Source organism: Lissotriton helveticus, chromosome 12, assembly GCF_964261635.1.
Source record: "Lissotriton helveticus chromosome 12, aLisHel1.1, whole genome shotgun sequence".
Classification (NCBI taxonomy): Eukaryota; Metazoa; Chordata; class Amphibia; order Caudata; family Salamandridae; genus Lissotriton; species Lissotriton helveticus.
This window is the reverse complement of record NC_136073.1, coordinates 307,505,023-307,523,867: the sequence shown is the minus strand read 5'-3', so window position 1 is coordinate 307,523,867 and position 18,845 is coordinate 307,505,023. Positions and strand designations below refer to the sequence as shown.

General features: G+C 43.8%; 1 protein-coding gene across 1 annotated transcript in view; it reads right to left on the bottom strand.

Annotated features, from left to right (window-relative positions):
- WTIP (WT1 interacting protein) overlaps window positions 1-18,845 on the bottom strand; it is a 333,161-nt gene that overhangs the window by 34,349 nt on the left and 279,967 nt on the right. The window contains exon 6 of the mRNA XM_078670590.1: window positions 5,943-5,994. Coding sequence (XP_078526716.1) covers window positions 5,943-5,994 — 52 coding nt within the window. The remainder of the gene's footprint in view (window positions 1-5,942; window positions 5,995-18,845) is intronic.

The following is an 18,845-nucleotide window of genomic DNA, read 5'->3' as shown; positions in this document are numbered from 1 at the left end:
TCTTCTTTCAAAAGGGCAGAAAAGATGGCCAATGTGATTCAATATCACACAGAGCAAACAGTATTATGGTCTATTAAATAAATATAGTGAATAGCTTTGGGTGATTACTTCATAGTGCACTGGCAAGATCGCATAAGGAATATGTTTTAATTTTAGTCTCCACTTTTTTTTTTTTTTTTTAAGAAAAGTTACCTTTGATTGGTTGGATACACAATTGAAAGCCTGAAAGGATAGCACCTCCTTCAAAACAATACATCTTTTTTTGGAAGCAGAACACTGAAGGTTTATGAGAACATGTTTTTTGTGTACGTTTATCAGGTGGGTTGCAGCTAAACCGGTAACCAACTTCAGAATTGGCTTAGTGTAATGCCTTAACAGGAGGACTATCTTTTGCGCTGCACAAGACTGACCTTTTACTATGTTTAGAACTCGATAGCCCTGATAGATATATAAAAAAAAACATATACTAGGCGATCAAACTAAAAAGCCTTTCTGTTGCATTGCAGAAGATAGCATTTTTACAGGTCTTTTGCTTGCCCTACAAACTTAAAAAAGTACCATCGCCTGCAATGCAAAAGAGCCCTATTTATTTATTTATTTATTTTTTACATTTGTATGGCGCACAGCTACCCAAGAAGGGTTTCCCGGCGCCGATGATTCTTCTATGAACGGGGGTAATGGTGAAGCATTGGTACTTATTTCTGGAAGAGCCAGGTCTTTATATTCTTTCTGAAGCTGGTGTAATTTTCTTCCTTTCGAATATGGGGGGAAGTTTATTCCACAAGGAAGGCCCTAATACAGAGAAAGATCTACCTCCTATTCTTGCCAGTTTGAATCTCGGGGTTGAAAACATTGCTGCGGTAAGAGAACGCGGTTCTCTCCCCGGGGTGTAGGGGGTCGCTAAGGATAAAAGATACTTTGGTGCAGTGCCGGATTTTATCCTAAACATGTAGCTCAGGGCTTTGAACCTGACCCGGTTCTCTACCCTGAGCCAATGTAGGTCCTTCAAATGTTTAGACACGCTAGCAGTTTTTGGAATTTTACAAAGTAATCTTGCAGCCGAGTTTTGGACTAGTTGTAAGCGTTTAATGACTGCTTGATTCGAGCCCAGGTAGAGAATGTTGCCGTAGTCAAGCCGTGATGTGATTAAGGCATTGACTATGGTCTTTTGCGTTGTAGGGGGCAGCATCCAGAGGATTTTTCTCAACCATCTCAGGATGGTAAAGCAGAGGCCTACCACTTTATTTGCTTGAAGTTTCATCGAGAGAGTATTATCGATGGTGACCCCTAGATTTCTTACGTGGGTAGCAGGGATGGGGATAATGCCTAGTTCAGCGGGCCAATGAGAGGCGTTCCATAGGTGTTTATTTTTTCCCAGGAGAAGGATTTCTGTTTTTTCACCGTTCAGCTTCAGCTGGTTTGTAGACATCCAGCTGAAGATTTTTTCTAGCCCTAGTTTAAGGGTGGAAGGAGCCGTAGGTTTGGACTCTGACAGTGAGAAGACGATTTGAGAGTCGTCTGCGTATGTCATCAGGGTGAGTCCCGCCCTATCTGCTAAATCCGCCAGGGGTCTAAGGTAGAGATTAAAAAACAAAGGGCTTAGAATGGAGCCCTGGGGCACACCGTGCGGGGTTCTGAACGTATCCGAACAAGCGATGGGAGATGAAATCTGAAAGGTTCTCTGGGACAAAAAAGACTCAAACCATTTGAGTGCTTTGCCCTGTATACCGTTTCTCCCGAGAGTGGCCAGGAGTTTGGCGTGGGAGATGGTATCAAATGCCGCACTCAGATCAAGTAAAATGAGTGCGACTGTCTGGCCGTCATCTAGAAGTTTCCTGATGGTTTCGGTTACTCCCAGCAGAGCAGTTTCGGTGGAAAAACCCGCTCTGAAACCTGACTGTGACGGGTGGAGAAGTGAATTTTCTTCGGTGAAGAGGGTGAGGGCAGAGTGGATGTGTCTTTCAAGTAATTTTGAAAAAATGGGGAGGAGTGAGATGGGTCGATAGTTTGCCGGTAATTCAGGGTCTGCAGAGGGTTTTTTCAAAAGTGGGCATACCATCGCGTGTTTCCAGAGTGATGGTACTGTGGAGAGCTGAAGGGAAGAATTAAGGCTTTCAGCAATGATGGTCAAGGCTGGGTCATCCAGTTGTCTGAAAACAGAGGCGGGAAGTGGATCACAGGGGGAGCCAGATTTGACAGTCTTGAGAGTGGATTTCAGTGATTCCAGGGTGAAATGGGGCCAGTGGTCAAGGGTGTTAGAGTTCATTGACCATAGGGACATTTCCTCTCTAGGGTCAAGACCAGGGGTGTTTCTGGTGATGTCGGAAATATTTTTTTCAATTTTGTCAGTGAAAAAAGACGCAAGGGCTTGGCATTTTGTTTTATCCAGTGGGCGAGTTGTAGCAGCCGTGTTTGCGCCTGCAAGGTCTTTGACTGTATTAAACAGCGTTCTTGCCTTGTTTGGCGCAGTGTCAATGGTCTTTGCCACATAAAAGGCACGCGCTTTAGCACATGCAGAATGATACTCATTTCTGGCTTTGTGGTATGCCACTTTTTTATCGTGAGCATAGTCTTTGCGCCACTTTTACTATTACGTACAGTGCTCTGGAGGATGACAACTGGGCTGTGGGAGCTGCAGGGGAAGAGAGATGGGAGAATGAAGGAAGACACTGTTTACCCCTGTAGACTGCTGTCCTCGCCCATACACTAAAAATGTGTTTTAAAAACTGATTTATGAGACACTCCTGAACAATGCTAAAGGCCACGTTTCCTGCTAAATGTTTTTTTTTGTAAATATCTCCTTATTTAGAAAAAACAAACAATATACTTATACACCCCCCCCGCACTTCCGAAGGCAGGTAAGCAAGCATACAACAGTTATTGTGTAAATCTTCCCAAAATTCGACTGGTGCACGTCATATCACAACAGCCAGAGTACTTCACAAACACATAACCCAAACAATTCATCTTGTGGCTTAAGCAGGACCTTCCCCCCACCAGGAGTACATCTCCCCTGTCCTCTCACTCTCCTTTCCTCGCTTCCATCCAAGGACCCCATACCCTCTCAAATTTGCGTAGGCATCTTCTCGTTTGGCACATCAATTTCTCTGCCCCATGGACCAATCCATTTCTTCTTCCCATTCCTGCATGGTAGGCAGGGTTTGTGCCCCCCCAGTATTTCAGTAAATCCCTACGTGTCACAATCAGGGGCAGGTTACTAAAAATTAGGGCATAGTGGTCCTAAGTTTGTTCACTCCTGATGCCCAGTGAGCTAAGTTAGGATGTATGTCGCACCTCACAGCCCCGGACCTCTGATATTCTTTTACCCAACCACTTCAAGTAGGCCCCAATCCTCTGGCATTTCCACAGTGCATGCAAGAGGGTGCCCTTCAGCCGACAGCCCTGCAAGCAGTATTCGTCAGTCGCCCTACCCATATGGAATAGACGGGCCTGTGTATAGTATGCTCTGTGAAGGATTTTTAACTGGATCAAGTGGAATCCCGCCCTAACGGTGACCTCGCCAGGGTACCCAGCCACCTGCCCCTAGTCCTCGTCATCAAGCCTACCCAGGTCTCGCTTCCATTTCTCGCTTAGATGTTCAAGCGATGGAAGACTATTGATTAATAGAGTAGAGAAGAGCAGGGACAACACATGCTCTGTCAGGGGGCACCCAATACCCTGTATTCCAGTGGAGATTCCTCCTCTACTTTCCCCGGAGAGCCTCACATTTGCCCAGTTTATATTGCATCTGCTGGTATCTCAAAATCAGACTCCCCGATTGACCACTTGCAGGTTGAATACGAGCTAACAAAATTAATGTACCCTCCTTCAATACGTCGCCCAACTTAGAGATACTTTTTGTGTCCTTCTACCTCACACAGACCACCCAAGAGGTCTGAGTCTTAGAGAGTGGTGTCCACTGTCAATCTACCTCGCCATCCCAAAGTATGCATTGCCCTCTTCAATATATTGACCACTGTCCCAGTGGGAGAGGGAGGGGGGCAGCCCCCCTCCCACCATAGAGTCGGCAGAGGTATCTTGACAGGGCCATGGCAGAGTGATTCGCTCTCTGGGATGCTTCCTGCTGAGATGAAAATGCCCAGTCATTAACAGCCAAGAACTGCAAGGCCCAATAATAGAGCAGGAGATGCAGTGGGGCAATGGCCATTCCGTGAGGCATCTAGTCAGCAGCGAGAGGGCAATCCTCGGGACCCCACCATACCACATCAGCACCCTTGTGACTATATCCACCTTATGAAAGAAAGTGTCCAGAATCGGGAAAGGGGTGTTCTGCAAAATATACAAAAATGTAGCTAAGTAGATAATTCTGTAGAGGGCTGTATGGCCCAGGAGGGATAGCAGGAGTTTCCTCCACCTCTCCACATCACTGCGGTAGACCTCCAGGATATTCGTCAGGTTTTAGCGAGGAAAAAAATCCCGATCAAGTGTAAAAAAAAAATTCAAAAATAGCAGGCCCCCTGGGTCGCCCACCAGAAGGGGCAGTCCCGAGCCCAGTCCTGATCCCCCACTTACTACAGGAAGGCCACCGACTTGTGCCAATTGATGCGGACACCACCCCCCCCCCCCTCAATAGTTCCAAAAAATCAGAATGGTTGTATGAGTGTTTGATTGAGTGTATGTGTTTTTTTAGTTGGGGTCTGGATGCATGGTTCTCCCGCCTATTCACACGGGGGCCATGCTGAGCATCCGCTGTCGATCACGTGCCTCCAATGAGCTCTCAGCAGTCCCTCTGTGTGGGACCTACTGGTGGTAACTGGAGGGGTTCTAGGCCCAATGATCCCCAGAATCCAAGGGGACTTCATCCCCCAACTAGTAGTGCACCAGGAGGAGTGCTTGCAGAGTGCTGGACTAAGGAGGCGGGCCTCTGATGACCAGTAATCAATCCCACTGTGTGGGACTTATTGTTGGTAAAAGGAAGGGTTCTTGGCCCCCAAGGATCCTCAGTATCAAGGGGGACTTCATCCCCCCAACCAGCTGTGCAAATGAAGGCGCGTTTGTAGAGTAGTGGAGAAAGGGGAGGGGGCCTCCGATCAGCTCTAAGCAATTCCACTGTGTGTAATTTTGAAAATCACCCTAGTGCGGGCTGGGAGCAGACTGCAAATAGGTCTTTTACAATGATACTGTCAATGATCATAACCAACCAGAGATGTTCCCATCTGATCAGCTACAATAAGACTTTAAACAGTTGGACCCAGACAACTGATAGGGAGCACTGTCCTTGTTTTGCCCCAAGGTACACCTTTAGACAGGTACCCTGGACACAAACGGGGGCAGTGTGCCCTATTATGATGAATGTGCTGCCCTCAAGGCAGCCTCAAACGTGTGCTTCCCTGGTAGCAGTGCATTAATTGAAATACTGGAGCAGAAGATGCACAGTTACTCCATGTTTTTCTGTGTAGGCGACAACCCACCTGCACTTTAAAGAGGGGTTAGAGACCTCACTGCAGGCAGGTGTAGTGAGTGACATCCCCCTGCCTGCAGGGGGATGTCTGGGGGCAGTCCATTGGGCCCCTTTATAGAGGGCTGCTGTCAGGGGCACACCGACAGTGTGACACCTTTTTGTGGCACACTGTAAGGGCGCCTTGTAAGGGCATGTTTGCCTCTGCACCATAATACGACGTTGCGGGTGCAGAGTCGGTGAGTTCTTCATTTGCATTGGACCACACCCCCATGCAAATACGGAAACCCCTCTGAAGATAGGCTGCCACTACATGTGCGCCAACATATTCAGTATTACAGAAGCAGCCTCACAAGCATCTGTGGCTCCTTCTGTAATACCATAGTGCCGGGGTGGGGGGCACAAAAAGTGTCCATATGTTGCAATGACTAGAGAAATCTCTTTCAATTGTAAACAGATAATTTTCTAGCACATGCGTTTTACACAAAACAATAACGAGAAAATATCGGAAAAACATCATCACCTTTGCTGGTAGAATTGGCTTGTTACACGAGGCACATTTTGGTGCAAAAACCCTGCAATGAGAGAAAAAAAATTAAAACACAATTGGGGAAACAAATATATAGACCATTATTGAATAATTAAAAAACCCTCAGAGTGCACACCTTCCTCCCACTTCAGCCTTACTTTCCTTCGCTAAGTATACTATACAAATAGACTTACTGAATCTTTGCTATGAAATTACTTCTCTGTCCCCATTATGGTACCTCAAGTCCCTCCTATGGTTCCCTTCAGAAGAGAGGCTGAGAAGAGAGGCTGAGAAGCGATGGCTGAAGTATGCCCATCCTTTATCTTTATTCAGTGTGTCTGGAAATCGTTTTGTCAGCCAACGGAGGAAAAGCATATTGGACAAAGACATTTTTGATGGGGGATGGCGAGTAAAAGTTTTTCTTTCTTTTTTGAAACAACAACAAAAAGTAAATGCTTAAGTACAAGTTTGTTCACGGGTTTTAGTGGTACGGGCTTAAACGGGGGCGGGCTAATGTTAGGCAGGTGAAGTTTCTTGTTAAACTGTGTTTAATTTATGAGATTTGGGAATACCTATTTTGACTGCTCATTTTGTGGGGGGGAGGAGGTGGCAGGAAGGATACATATAGAGTGAGAGCACGAGAGAGAGAGGTCTAGAGTGTAATATGCTATTTATTACGTTTGTTGAGTGTGGTAGGGGCCATTTTTGTAATGCTGCCCCTTCCCTCCATCAACAATGGCAATAAATGACATATTACTCCTTGCACATCCGTATATATGATTAAGGACAGGCTGTGAGTTAGTGTGTTTTGTTATAAACAGAGTTATTTACCACAGCAGCCGACCGCACCAACTCCAGCTTTCCTTCAAACACTGTAAAGAGCAGCATTGAGTGCGAATTGACTTCCAATACCCGATACAGCATTACATAGTAAATAAACCTGAAACCCGATGTCCAGAGAATAGAGGATCCTCTAAGCACAGGTAAGTACAAACAGCAACTAACGATATGAAACGCATCAAAAAACAGAAGGTTGTAGCACTTTTTGGGGGAGGAATACACCAGTGGGCTGAAAAGCCACGTGTCCAGATTCAAGTTTGAAAATAGAAAAAAAAATCTTAAGGGGGAGCGCACATGTAGACATACCACCTAAAAAACAACAAAGGTCCTACATGGAAAAGACCGTGGCAGAGGGTCAAGTTCAGTTAAGGTCCCAACTGGTAACATGGGCAGGTAAAGTACAGACACAGGTCTCACTATGACACCTCCTGGGTATCCCTATCTTTAGGCACTTGTATATTAATAATAGTCAGTCGTGGTCAATGGTTTCTAGTAGTAGAGACAACCATGAGACTCGGGGCACGAGCTGGACTTCCAGACTTTACCAGTTACAACTGGAAAACTAGACACTACTATTAAGGAACTATAAGGGCTAGAGAGAAAGGGTCAAACAGTTCTGGAATCAAGACAGCAAACCCAAGGCACTGACCTTGACCCCATTCCAGGAGAGTAAGGTTCAGAAGATCTAAGATTCTGGAAGTCGCAAGGGTTGGTAAGGGTACTCTTAAGACTACTTGGAGGGGATAGTGGGACAGGCTTACAAGTGGTCATGCATAGCAAAGGCACCTCAGCCAGTTGGGCCGTGTATAGATCTCCCAGCAATTAGGCAAGTCCTCATCTCACAAATCATACCAGCTCATTCTCCCACAGGAAACAGCACAAGAGTTTCCATGAGTCCATGCGTGGCCCAGGCCTTACGAAAATCGGCCACCTGCAAAGGTTGAGCTCCAGGAAATGACTTTGTCCAGAGAATGTTTTTAACTTACTCTGGCAGCCAGAGAGGGAAGACTACACAGAAAGAGGTTGATTTAAATATATTCCAGAAATCCAGCACATAACTATGAAAGACTTCACAACTTAATAGATAGACTAGTTTCACTGAGTGGGTTCCAAGAACAAGAAGTGCAGGCGGTCATGTCCATATTAGCCATAAGACAGCTGCAGAGAGAATCTCCGTCTGGCATATCAGTAGACAACACCATTTGCTATACTACCATGATACACACAAGCTGAATAGATGGACTACCCCGCACATGAGGATGGGCAAGGTGAACAAATTGTTGGAGGGGGTTTAGGGGGCTGGGTGAACACTCAACAGAGTAGGTGTCAGTTCAACAGGAGTACAGGTAAAAAGGCTTGTGAGCCTGGACTTTATGGTCACCACCAACAGCAATCTATGCAAGAGCTATTGGCTTTGTCAATGTGCTTTAGCCACGCAGTACACCAATGTGGCTACTGTTCACCATGGCTAATAGTTAGAGGTGAAGAGTAGAGGGTCGTGGAGTGGCATAGAGTGTTGTGGAGTGGCATAGAGTGCTGTGTATTGGAGTTGCGTAGAGTGGAGTTGGGTAGAGTGCAGTGGAGTGGTGTACAGACTGACTTTTAAAATACATTATTTAGACAACCAAGTCCATTAACGTGCCAAGTACATGATAAAAAGTATTGTGCAAGCATAAATAATTTCACAAAATAAAAATGTGTGCAAATAAATAAGCAGCAACTCGTGCGGTTCATATAGATCATAAAACACATGAACTCATAACATACTATCTTTAAAATGCAACAAGCTATTGCTGTAGACTTAACAGTAAGGTTGCGACAAATGCTAAGGACAAGCTTTTGGGCTTACTGCATATGTACATGGCAGTAATTTTGACAGACAGATGGGATTTGTGTGTCCTATGATAGGCTAGTCTGTTTGCGTTTCTACCTAGGCATCAATTGACAAAAATGTAGAACTTCTAAAGTGAAGGTTTGTGGCATATCATTACAGTTGATACATCTGCGTGATTAGCATGTAAGTAAACCCAAAGGTTATTACTAAAGTGCTAAGATTTTAAAGTGCCAGATGCTTTAAATTTTGAGATACTGAATTTTCAGTAGAGATACTGTGAAGATAATGTCACAAGCTGACTCTAGACTAAGAATTTCTAATTTGAGAGGATAGGTAATGGTTCGTCTGAATCCAATAATAAGCTCATATTAACACATAAAAAAGGGTGTACATTTGCCTAGCAGCTTCCCTTTTATTCCTGCTAATTATTACAGTTTTGCGGGCAACAGCTATAGAAGGGCAGAGGAGGTAATCTAAACAGTATCTATTCAGCTCTCTAGAGGCCGCAAAACTCAATAGGATTCGAGGCTGACACTACTCAAAGGAACTAGGAAAAATCAAGCAATGAGGAATATTAAATAATTGTGTCCATTTAAGCTATCACATAGTTTATATTGAGGTTTTGAATACAATACGGCAGCCGGCAAACGGTCTGGGCGCCACCTTTCTCCGCCGCTATGCCTCCGCTGGAGGTGGGGGTGCCGCAGGGCTCTATTCTAAGCCCCACCCTTTTTAATATCTATATGGCCCCTCTGGCGGTGGTGGCGGAGTCGTTTGGTGCCCAGATCGTATCCTATGCTGATGACACCCAGCTTCTCTTTACCTGCTCGAAGGGCTCTGACTTTGATGGTACATGGATCAGAAGCTGTTTGGGGGCGGTCTTTGACTGGTTTAGGCAGCGCAGTCTTAAATGTAATTCCGATAAATTGGAGTTGCTTTTTTTTGGCTGTTCGCCTGATCCTAGGTGGAAGGCCTGGTGGCCACCAGACATGTATCCCCCGGCAGATGCCTCTTCCAAAGCAAAAAATTTGGGGTTTCAGATTGAGGATGGTCTTTCTTTTGGGCCTCCGATTCGGGAGCTTTCAGGGAAATATTATGGCATCCTTAAAATGTTAAGGAAATTCCTCCCTATCCTGTCTCTCGAGCATAGAAAGATCACTGTGCAGGCATTGATAGGCTCACGCCTAGATTATGCTAATGCGCTCTATTTGGGATTGCCAAAATTTTTGGTGTCACGCCTCCAGATGGTGCAAAACTCCGCCGCAAGGGCCATTTACGGCCTTCAGCGAAGAGTGAGCGCATCGGAGTTGCTTAAAAAGCTCCAATGGCTACCTGTCGCAAGAAGGATTAATTTTAAGGTTCTTACCCTTGCTTTTAAAGCGCTTCACCAGATTGGGGCCAGATATATAAGGAGGCGCCTGACATTCTATGTTCCTTTTAGAAGGCTGAGATCGTCCTCCTTGGCTATGGCTTCTGTTCCTTCCATCAGGCGGGCTAGAATAGGAGGACGCTCCTTTCGATGCCTGGCACCACGATGTTGGAATTCTATGCCTGTCTCTCTTAGGAAAATCAGCAATTTACTGGTTTTCAGGAAGGAGCTGAAGACATGGCTCTTTGCCCAGTAATTCCCTCTGTTTCTTGCCCTGGTCTCTTTTTTTCGGGTTTTTGTCAAAGCGCCGGGACACTCCATGGAGTAGCCGTGCGCTATAAAAGACCCGTTTTAACATAACATAACAATAGCTGCTCAGTTTGTAATCCCCTGTGATATCCAAATAGAGTCGATGAGCCACTGCTTGCTGCATGGCTGCATTTTTAATACTCGGGCTTTTTACACTGCAGCAGAAGCTCTCTGGAGGCTTGGAGCAGTAAGTGGGTTCCTAAGTGTTTTATTTGCTCTGTTCAGGAATTTTATGAGGCTAGCAATTGCTTGAGGGTGAGCTTGATTCAAGAAAAATTTAACAGGCGCCAGTATGGTCTGTGAAATGGTGAAGCAGTCTTCTGAGCTCATCTAGTAAGATGGGGCATATACAGAGCAGGTGCGTTGAACAGGCTGCATAAGTGATACATATTGGTATCGGGCTGCTGCACCCAGGGAGGCAGAAGATCTAATGATGAAAAGCAGCCCATCCAAAGTTGGCAAAACTTCACTTTATAGTACACAGAGAATGATTCAGTAATGCAGTGTTGTAGAGTGCAATAGCAGAGCACAGAAGCATAGAATTCAGCTGCATATAATGCAGAGTCGTAGAATGCAGAGGCGCAGATTAGAGTGTTACATAGTAGAGTGCAGTGGTGAAAAGTGGAATGGTGCAGAGTAGCTTAGTGTGCAGAGTAAAGTGACATACATTGTAGTAGCATAAGAGTGGTGCAGTGTATATTGCTCTGGAGTGCAGTGGTATAGAGTGGACTGCTGTAGAGTGCAGTGGCATGGAGTGATAAAGAGTAGAATGCTGCAGAGTGCAGTAGTGTAGAGTGCATTGGCGTAAAATGCAGTAGTGCAGAGTACAATGGCGTAGAGTGCAGTGTTGCATAACAGAGTATTGTAGAATGCAGTGGTGTGAAGTAGAGTGCAGTGGAGTACAGTGCAGTAGAATGCAGTGCAGTAGAGTTCAGTGGGGTAGAGTGGACTGGTGCAGAGTATATTGGCATAAAGTGTTGCAGAGCATAGTGGCATACTGTGCAGTGGCATAGTATTCAGACGTACAAAGTAGCACAAAAGAATGCAGTGGCAAACATAGCAGTGCATAGTGCTGTGGAGAGGTGCAGAGTAGAGTGGCATAGAGGGCAGGAGCATAGACTGGTGCAGAGTGGAGTGGAACAGAGTGGAGTGCTGCAGGGTGCATTGGCCTAGAGTGCAGTGAGGAAGAGTAGAAGGGTGCAGAGTGCATTGGCAGAGTGCAGTAGTGCAGATTAGAGTGGCGTAGAGTTCAGTGGCAGAGTGCGCAGAGTAGAGTGTCAGTATTGTAAAGTGGCATATAGTAGAGAGGCGTAAAGTGGCATAGAATGCAGTGGCGCAGAGTGGAATGGTGCAAGGTAGGGTTCATTGGTGTAGAGCATAGCAGTGTAAAGTGTAATGGCGTAGAGTAAAGTGGTGTAGAGTACAGTGGCTTAGTCTAGATTAGAGTGGCGTACTGTGGATTGACAGAGTGCAGTGGTGTGGAGTGGTACAGAGTAGAGTGCATTGGCATAGAGTGTATTTGCATAGAGTGCAGTGATGTAGAGTGCAGTGGTGCATAGAGTGGAGTTGTGCAGAGTAAAGTGGCATAGAGAAAAGAGTGGCGTGGAGTGGTGCAGAGAAGAGTGGAGTGGCCTAGACTGGAGTGGTGCAGAGTGCAGAGGTGTAGAGTGGAGTAGAGTGCAGTGGTGTGGAGTGGTGCACAGTAGAGTGGAGTATGCTTGGTGTTTGCCATTACAGACAACACATTTTCAAGTGAAATAATCATTATGATTGCAGACATACAGTTTTACTGATAAAACTATACAGCACACAAATGATATGTGGAAATTGTACCACCTAGTGTATGGATTTGTTTTGATCATATTAAAATAATTGTTTCCAACACACTTCAGAATGAACTAAAAAATGTGCTTCATTTGTGTTTTCCTAATTCGGAAATACTTGCACAGTTCATTTAAATAATGTGTGCAAGACAAAACCTTTCCTACTCCCAGTATCCAGCAAGATGGTCACATGAGTCCTCTCACTTTGAAGTCAGAGAAAGAAAAGTAACCACCAAGCTCTCTCAGAAGACAGCGCATGACATTTGACGTCTGTCTTAGAAAGCACAACAAATGTGACAAGATAAGAACAAAATGAGTGGGCTTCTTTACAGAAAGGAGCACTCATTGAATGATACAAGCAGAGGTAGTGTGAAAAGGCTTTGCCCCTTGAGAGGGACAAACACCAGCTGGACAGCCTAAAACAAATAAAACCAGAAAATAAAAAGCCAGAAAAAGTGAGTTACAAACCACAAAGCCAATGGTAAGCAACGGGATGGGGGGGGGGGGGAATGCATCTCCAGGGAAGCTTTCAGAAGGTCCCCCAGTCGTTAGGAAACCGGACAGTCACCCTGTCTGGTAGGCTTCGAGCTAAAACTACATGAGGGACAGAATGGCAGAGTGGCACTGCTTTTCCAAGCCATTGAGATGACTTTCGTCCAAACAATTTTATAAAATCGGGGCATATTCTCAAAATATTATGCAAGTTATAATTCTGGGTAATGGAGGTCAAAACATTTTCACAAAAGTATTTAACACAGAGCAATACATTAACAAGTCAGTCGGTTTTACTTTAGCAAGATTGTTAGACCCGTACTACACTTTTAAGGATAAAAAGAAAATTGGGTTCCAGAAAGTTGGTTAAATTACCAATTTAATCGGCCACCGGGCATTTTTATTTTGGAAACTACGTTTGTATGAACTTTTTAATTACTAATACACGCATTTAACAGGAAGGCATCAAGGACTACTTGGAGAGACAATGTTTTTAAACGCCAGAATTAGGTGACAATTTTAAAGTTTCAAACAATTTGTTCACAAACAAGCCACTGTTCCCGAGTGAAAACAGGAGAGGTGGAGCTAAAATAAGGTTCACAAGAGGGTAACGCCGCACTCAAACAGCTCATGTTGACCTTTCCAGGCGGCATTTCATTCACGCATTGACATTTATGGCTTAGTAGGTCGGAAATATTTCTGGAATTTAAAAAATCTAATTGGTGTGAACATATAATAAAGGTTCAGTTCTACTTAACAAGGTGCGGCATACCACAACCAGTATGAGGAAAACAACTTCTGCTTTACTGGCACGCGTTGCTTTCAGGTGATGCTTTCCAGGCCAACGGCGCCTCTTGGCACTGGATGCCTCTCTTTGTTCCAACCCCTTAACAGAGGTAGGATAGCGCTGCGCAGACGAATGCAACACTGCCGGCGCTTATATCAAATCTGCATCTATCCATGTAGAAGAAGTGGGGGTCCAATTCAGAAAGGTTTTTACCCAGCCCGAAGGACCTTCGTAAGTGCACAAAAAAGTCATTTGCAATTCAAAACTGAACATCCTCACACACAGTCATGATTGGGGGGATTTTCAAAATTAATTTACGATGCTTAAAAAAATTATTTTCAGCTCTGGCATTTTTTGTTGTTTGTAGGAGGAGAAGAGATGTTACAGAGGTGGCAGCAGGCAAAATTAATTGACCAACCATAATCGTGTACATGTATTGGTTATCATCATGTTTTTGCAAGTAGTTTCTCCTGTTGAAGGCAGAAGCATGTACATTTCCAAGGTGGAAAATGGAAGGGAACAAACCTTCCACTTATTTATTTGGAGTTTCACCGAAAGAAAACTGTAGACACAAAAATAAAGTAAAATGTCCAAATGTTCCATACTCCGTTTTCTTCTTCTTTTTTTTTTTTTTTTAACCTAGTGGAAAATTCGCACCAGTAAACTTTAGGAAGTGCGAGTAATCATGGGCTCTCCTGGCATTGGGTGTACCATGCAAAGGCAAAGAATAAAAAATTAAAAAATTACGGAGCTTCAGAATACAGGTGTTTAATTTTAACACAAGTAGGATGCCACAGTGAATGTTGATTGTAAAATTCACGTGAATGCATCTATTAATGGAAATCCTCATTTTATGGTTTATTTTCCTTTGTTAAATGGCAGAGGTTACTAACGTATCCTCCCACACCTGAATAGGTCTGACTAAACAAAAGTCTTCAGTTTCTAGTGACCTAAATTCATACCCATATTGGCAGTAGTTGTGTGCTATAGGCTCAAGAGTCTACAGATGGTGGCCAGAACTTCAGTGTTGCTATGGCGCAAAATATCCCCACCTCAAGCCTCCACTGTTGGTTAATCACGTGTCCAGTCAACGGGCACTGCAACCTCCAGTCAAAAATACCAAATGATTGCTTCGACAGTCAAACTATTGGAAAAAAAGCATCTTGGCTGAACAATTTCTTGATGTGTCTCTCAGTCTATTAATGTTTCATTCTCAGTTGGAACAGAAACCCCAGTTTATTGACAACGTTCTGATGAGTATGCGGTGATGTTAGATATGTTGGCATTTTCCACAGCCTTCAACGCTGTGGACCATCTTAGCCTATTGATCTCTTGGCAATGGGGGACAAGGTTTACCTCGTAGACCTTTTGTCGATTTTACTCTTTTCTGCCAGTTGTGACACCAAGTAAGAAATTCCCTTTTCGTTCTCTTAGGGTATATTTAATCAATGAATTCATCAGGACTTTATCATTTTCACTGCACCCACAGACCTTCCAGGTTCTATGCAATCCTGTCCTAATAGTTTCTAAGTTTATATCAAGGTACCAAGCAAACAGAACTGTCTGGGACTAAGAAATCTTGCTTCAATCTTTTCAGCTGTGAAAGCACTAGAAGAAAAAATTTGCTTTCCTGTGAAAATTGTTCTACAGGTTGAGGGTATTCCAGAATCACATGCTGTGCATTATTCCACCGTCAAGTAGTCTAAGTGAGAAAAGCAGAATGCTTCCGAACCTGATGGCGAAAATAGAATCTAAAACAGGCAATTATGCTGTTGGCTCAAGGCCCTTGTGGTCAATTTTTTCTGTGCCGAAGATTCAGCCTATGGTTGACAACCAAAAAACTATCGAGTTAGAGGCTTTTCCAAGCACAACTCATCGATGGCAGATTAGTGAAAGGAATATGCACCTTGAATAGATACACACTGAAAAACTGACTAAAGCAGATGTGGCAAAGGCAGAAATAATATTCTTTGGTCTGAAGAGTTGTTTTGCACTTCAGACTTTTGACGTACCCGTTTCTTGAAACATATACGCTCCTTATCCCATAATGTTTAAAATGCAAATGTAGTGGATCGTTTTGATGAAGATGTAACTCTTATTTCCAAACCAGCAACAAATCCATTTTTTCAGGTACATCAGCCAAGAAGAACGATGTTACCATCACCACGGAAATGTAGAAGTGCTGTTCTAAACTAATGCGTTTGTTATACAAATCTACATGGGTTTTAAGAAGCAGAATGATGAATCTGCAGACAGAAAATAAGATGAGTAGACGTGCTCCTCCTTGTAAGCATAGAAAAAGCCTCACTATACACTCTCCCTTCAATCTTTCCCGAAAATGGGAATTCCCTTCACTACTCAAGTGGTTTAAATATGAAATTAGCTTCCTCTAGTGGTCCATCCCTCAACTTAGCTATCAACAGAAGTACACAATTAAACCACTTCTATATAAGGTGGTCACACATTGGTCAACATTGCCACGAGGCCCTGTCCAAGGTGGCGCCTATTCTAAAAGTAGTATAAGTTAGTTAACGATAAGCCCACTGAGTAGTAAAACTACTCTGTCTGGTGATCAACAGCTAAGGTCCAAACAGGGAACCATCAAGAAATTGAGTCTTCATCAAATTGAATGGAATCTCACAGTTATTCCATCATTGATAGCTTATGAAGAATTGTGGCAGAAGGAAGATAAATCAAACGCCCCTTGAAAGGTTACAGTATTACAAGCATTTAGCTAGCTTCTACATCACTTAACCCCTTCACTGCGGCGGCTATTCCGCCGCAGTGCTAAAGGGGGAGGCCAGCCGAGCGGTGGGCGCATGCTGGTGACGGAACCGCTCCGTCACCAGCGTCGGTTGCGCTGTGCTCATGACGGAGCGGTTCCGTCACGGCCCCGCCCGCTCAATAGAAAGCGCCGCGCAGGCGCGATGGCCGGGACATGACGGAACCGCTCTATCAGCACAGCGCGGCTGATGACGGAGCGGTTCCGTCATCAGCAGGGGAGGGGTTAAAGACTAGATAAGCAAGCAATAAGACATAGCTACAATGCAGAAATATATGTATGGAAATTCAGGACAATGAAACAAATTCATTCAAAAGTGCGCAAAACTACAGAATTCTTGAGTTATGGCTCTACCAAACATCATAGAGAAGTTGAGTTCTTCTCATTCTGATGGGCAACTTGGCATCATCTATCTGAAATTTAATCTCAAAGTAGCAAGTCCTTAAACAAAAAAAGTGTGGATGCTGAAGAACAGGTCATATTTAGTACAGATCCACAATGGTACATCGTGAAACGAAGGATGCGTGGGGAAGGTGCTGGGACTAAAGAAATGAGAATGGTGAAAGAAGCTTATAATGTAAAGTTGTAAGCAACCATTATATAAACCAAAAACTGAACCAGAATATTCTCTGGCTATATACCTTAACTTCAATGTTCTCTCATGGGAATGCTTCCTTTTCAGCATGTGTCCAATGCCCAGAGTGCTGAACTGATCATAAACTCAGTGTGTCTAAGAGCTTTGTAGCAATTAACTTCGTTCCCAAAAACGTAACCAGTGAATGGTATGTTTCAATTTTATATGATCTAAAGTAGCTTTACATGACTAATTACATCTGGGAAAAAGACAAAGGTATATTTAATCGTTCACGGTCAGTGCATTAAACAATAGCACCGAATACTGCATCGCTAGCCTTTGAAAAATTAGTAGTAGGCGGCAACAACTATTTTGCAACAAATTATCCCAGAAGTAAACCTGGTTGTTCAAAACTTCAGAAACAAACTGGATCAAAACAACTTTCTCAGGAAGGTGCTTTGCACATGCAGATAAATCCCAATAAGGGGATGTTTGATCGGGAAGCAGCCAAACTAACTGGATTGTTTTCTAGACTATGCAGAGAGCAGAATGACACATGAAAGCAAAACCGAGCACTTTCAAATCCCTGTAGACCATGGCTTCAAAATCTAAACAAAGTGTCTGGGCCAAAAGTAAGATTTCTAAAGATCAACAGTGGTTACCAAATCAGATGTGTCTGAGGGCACTGCTGGTTGTTTGATATGAAGTTCATGTGGATGGAAGATTTCATCGGTAATTGTACTCTCTTAAAATAGCTGCGTTTTGAGCACTGTCAGAGGCTCACACTCTTCACTTGAGGTTGCTTTGGCTCTGCTGGTGAGATACTTCCTCAACACGAGGGGGGCAGATTCTGACGCATATTGTGCCAGATGTGTATCTGCAATAGAAGACAGCGGCTAAAGAATCCCTGGATCCTTCCAGCATCCATAATATGCCCTTTCACATCTGTTTATTGACGGAAGACCGAAACAGAAGTTAAGGAATTAGCAATAAGAAAAGTCTGAAACAGGGTACCAGTTTTGACGTCTGCCATTATAGGAGATTTCAGATCCAAATAGGATGTGCCCAAAAGTATAAGAGAACACTGTATGCTAGGAAACCAGTGAAGTAATCACAGATGGAAGGGAAGTGCAAGGTTTTGTACCTTCGAATGCAAGCAGTTCAGCATCACAGTGGAAGGGGAAGCTCGCTCTCTCTCTCTCTCACACACTCTCTCATGGAAAAGAACAGGCCTAAGAATTTTTGGTCCATAATACTGGACGGTACATTTATGTCAGCAGCTCAGAATAATGAAGGTGAAGATGATAGAGATGTTCAGGGTAGGGTAGATGGGATAGCAAATGACACTCACTGTGACGGCACTGTGGCGACTGATATGACGGTTCAGGCGAGCGGATGAGACACAACTTATGGCCTAGCGGCCGGCTGTGCCGGGGTTATGATGGAGGAGGATGGGTTTGTCAGACGAAATTGTTGATATATAATGTCCATCTTTATTACACTGTATTATGTCTTACCGTTTTCATGATTGTAATCCTGTCATCTAACGCACTGACAATTGTAACCACTCTCATGAATATCCTGCTAATCGCTTATGATTTGCCTCTTTCTGTATTGTTTTTGGTTTTTTCATCTTTGAAATTGCAATAAACAAATAAAAAATAAAAAAGAATGCCTATAGAAGGGTTTTAGGAGAAATACTCCATCTTCCTTTATGAATCTTGGACTAGAAAAGCAGGAGGTTGTATGTGATGCCAAAGTTGCAGCCATCGCATGGCCCAATTCGTCTTCTGCATAGTCGCACCCAGTAAATTGCCTATAAAGTCACAGCATTGCTTCCTAGTCGTTTATGTCGGACAACATGAAAATACACTTGTTTTAATGTTAGCTGACCTCCTATAGGAAGCATAACGTCCAGGGTTAACTAGAATTTCATTAGAATTTAGGACTTTTGCATGTTTTTTGTCTCAGAAAGTGTTGTATGGGTGGAGAGGAATTCAAAGACGTGCAATGTTCATACTGGGGTTAAATCTTTTTGAAAAAACACGAGGTATAAATGTTCTTCTCCAAAGCACTGCGTAACAGTT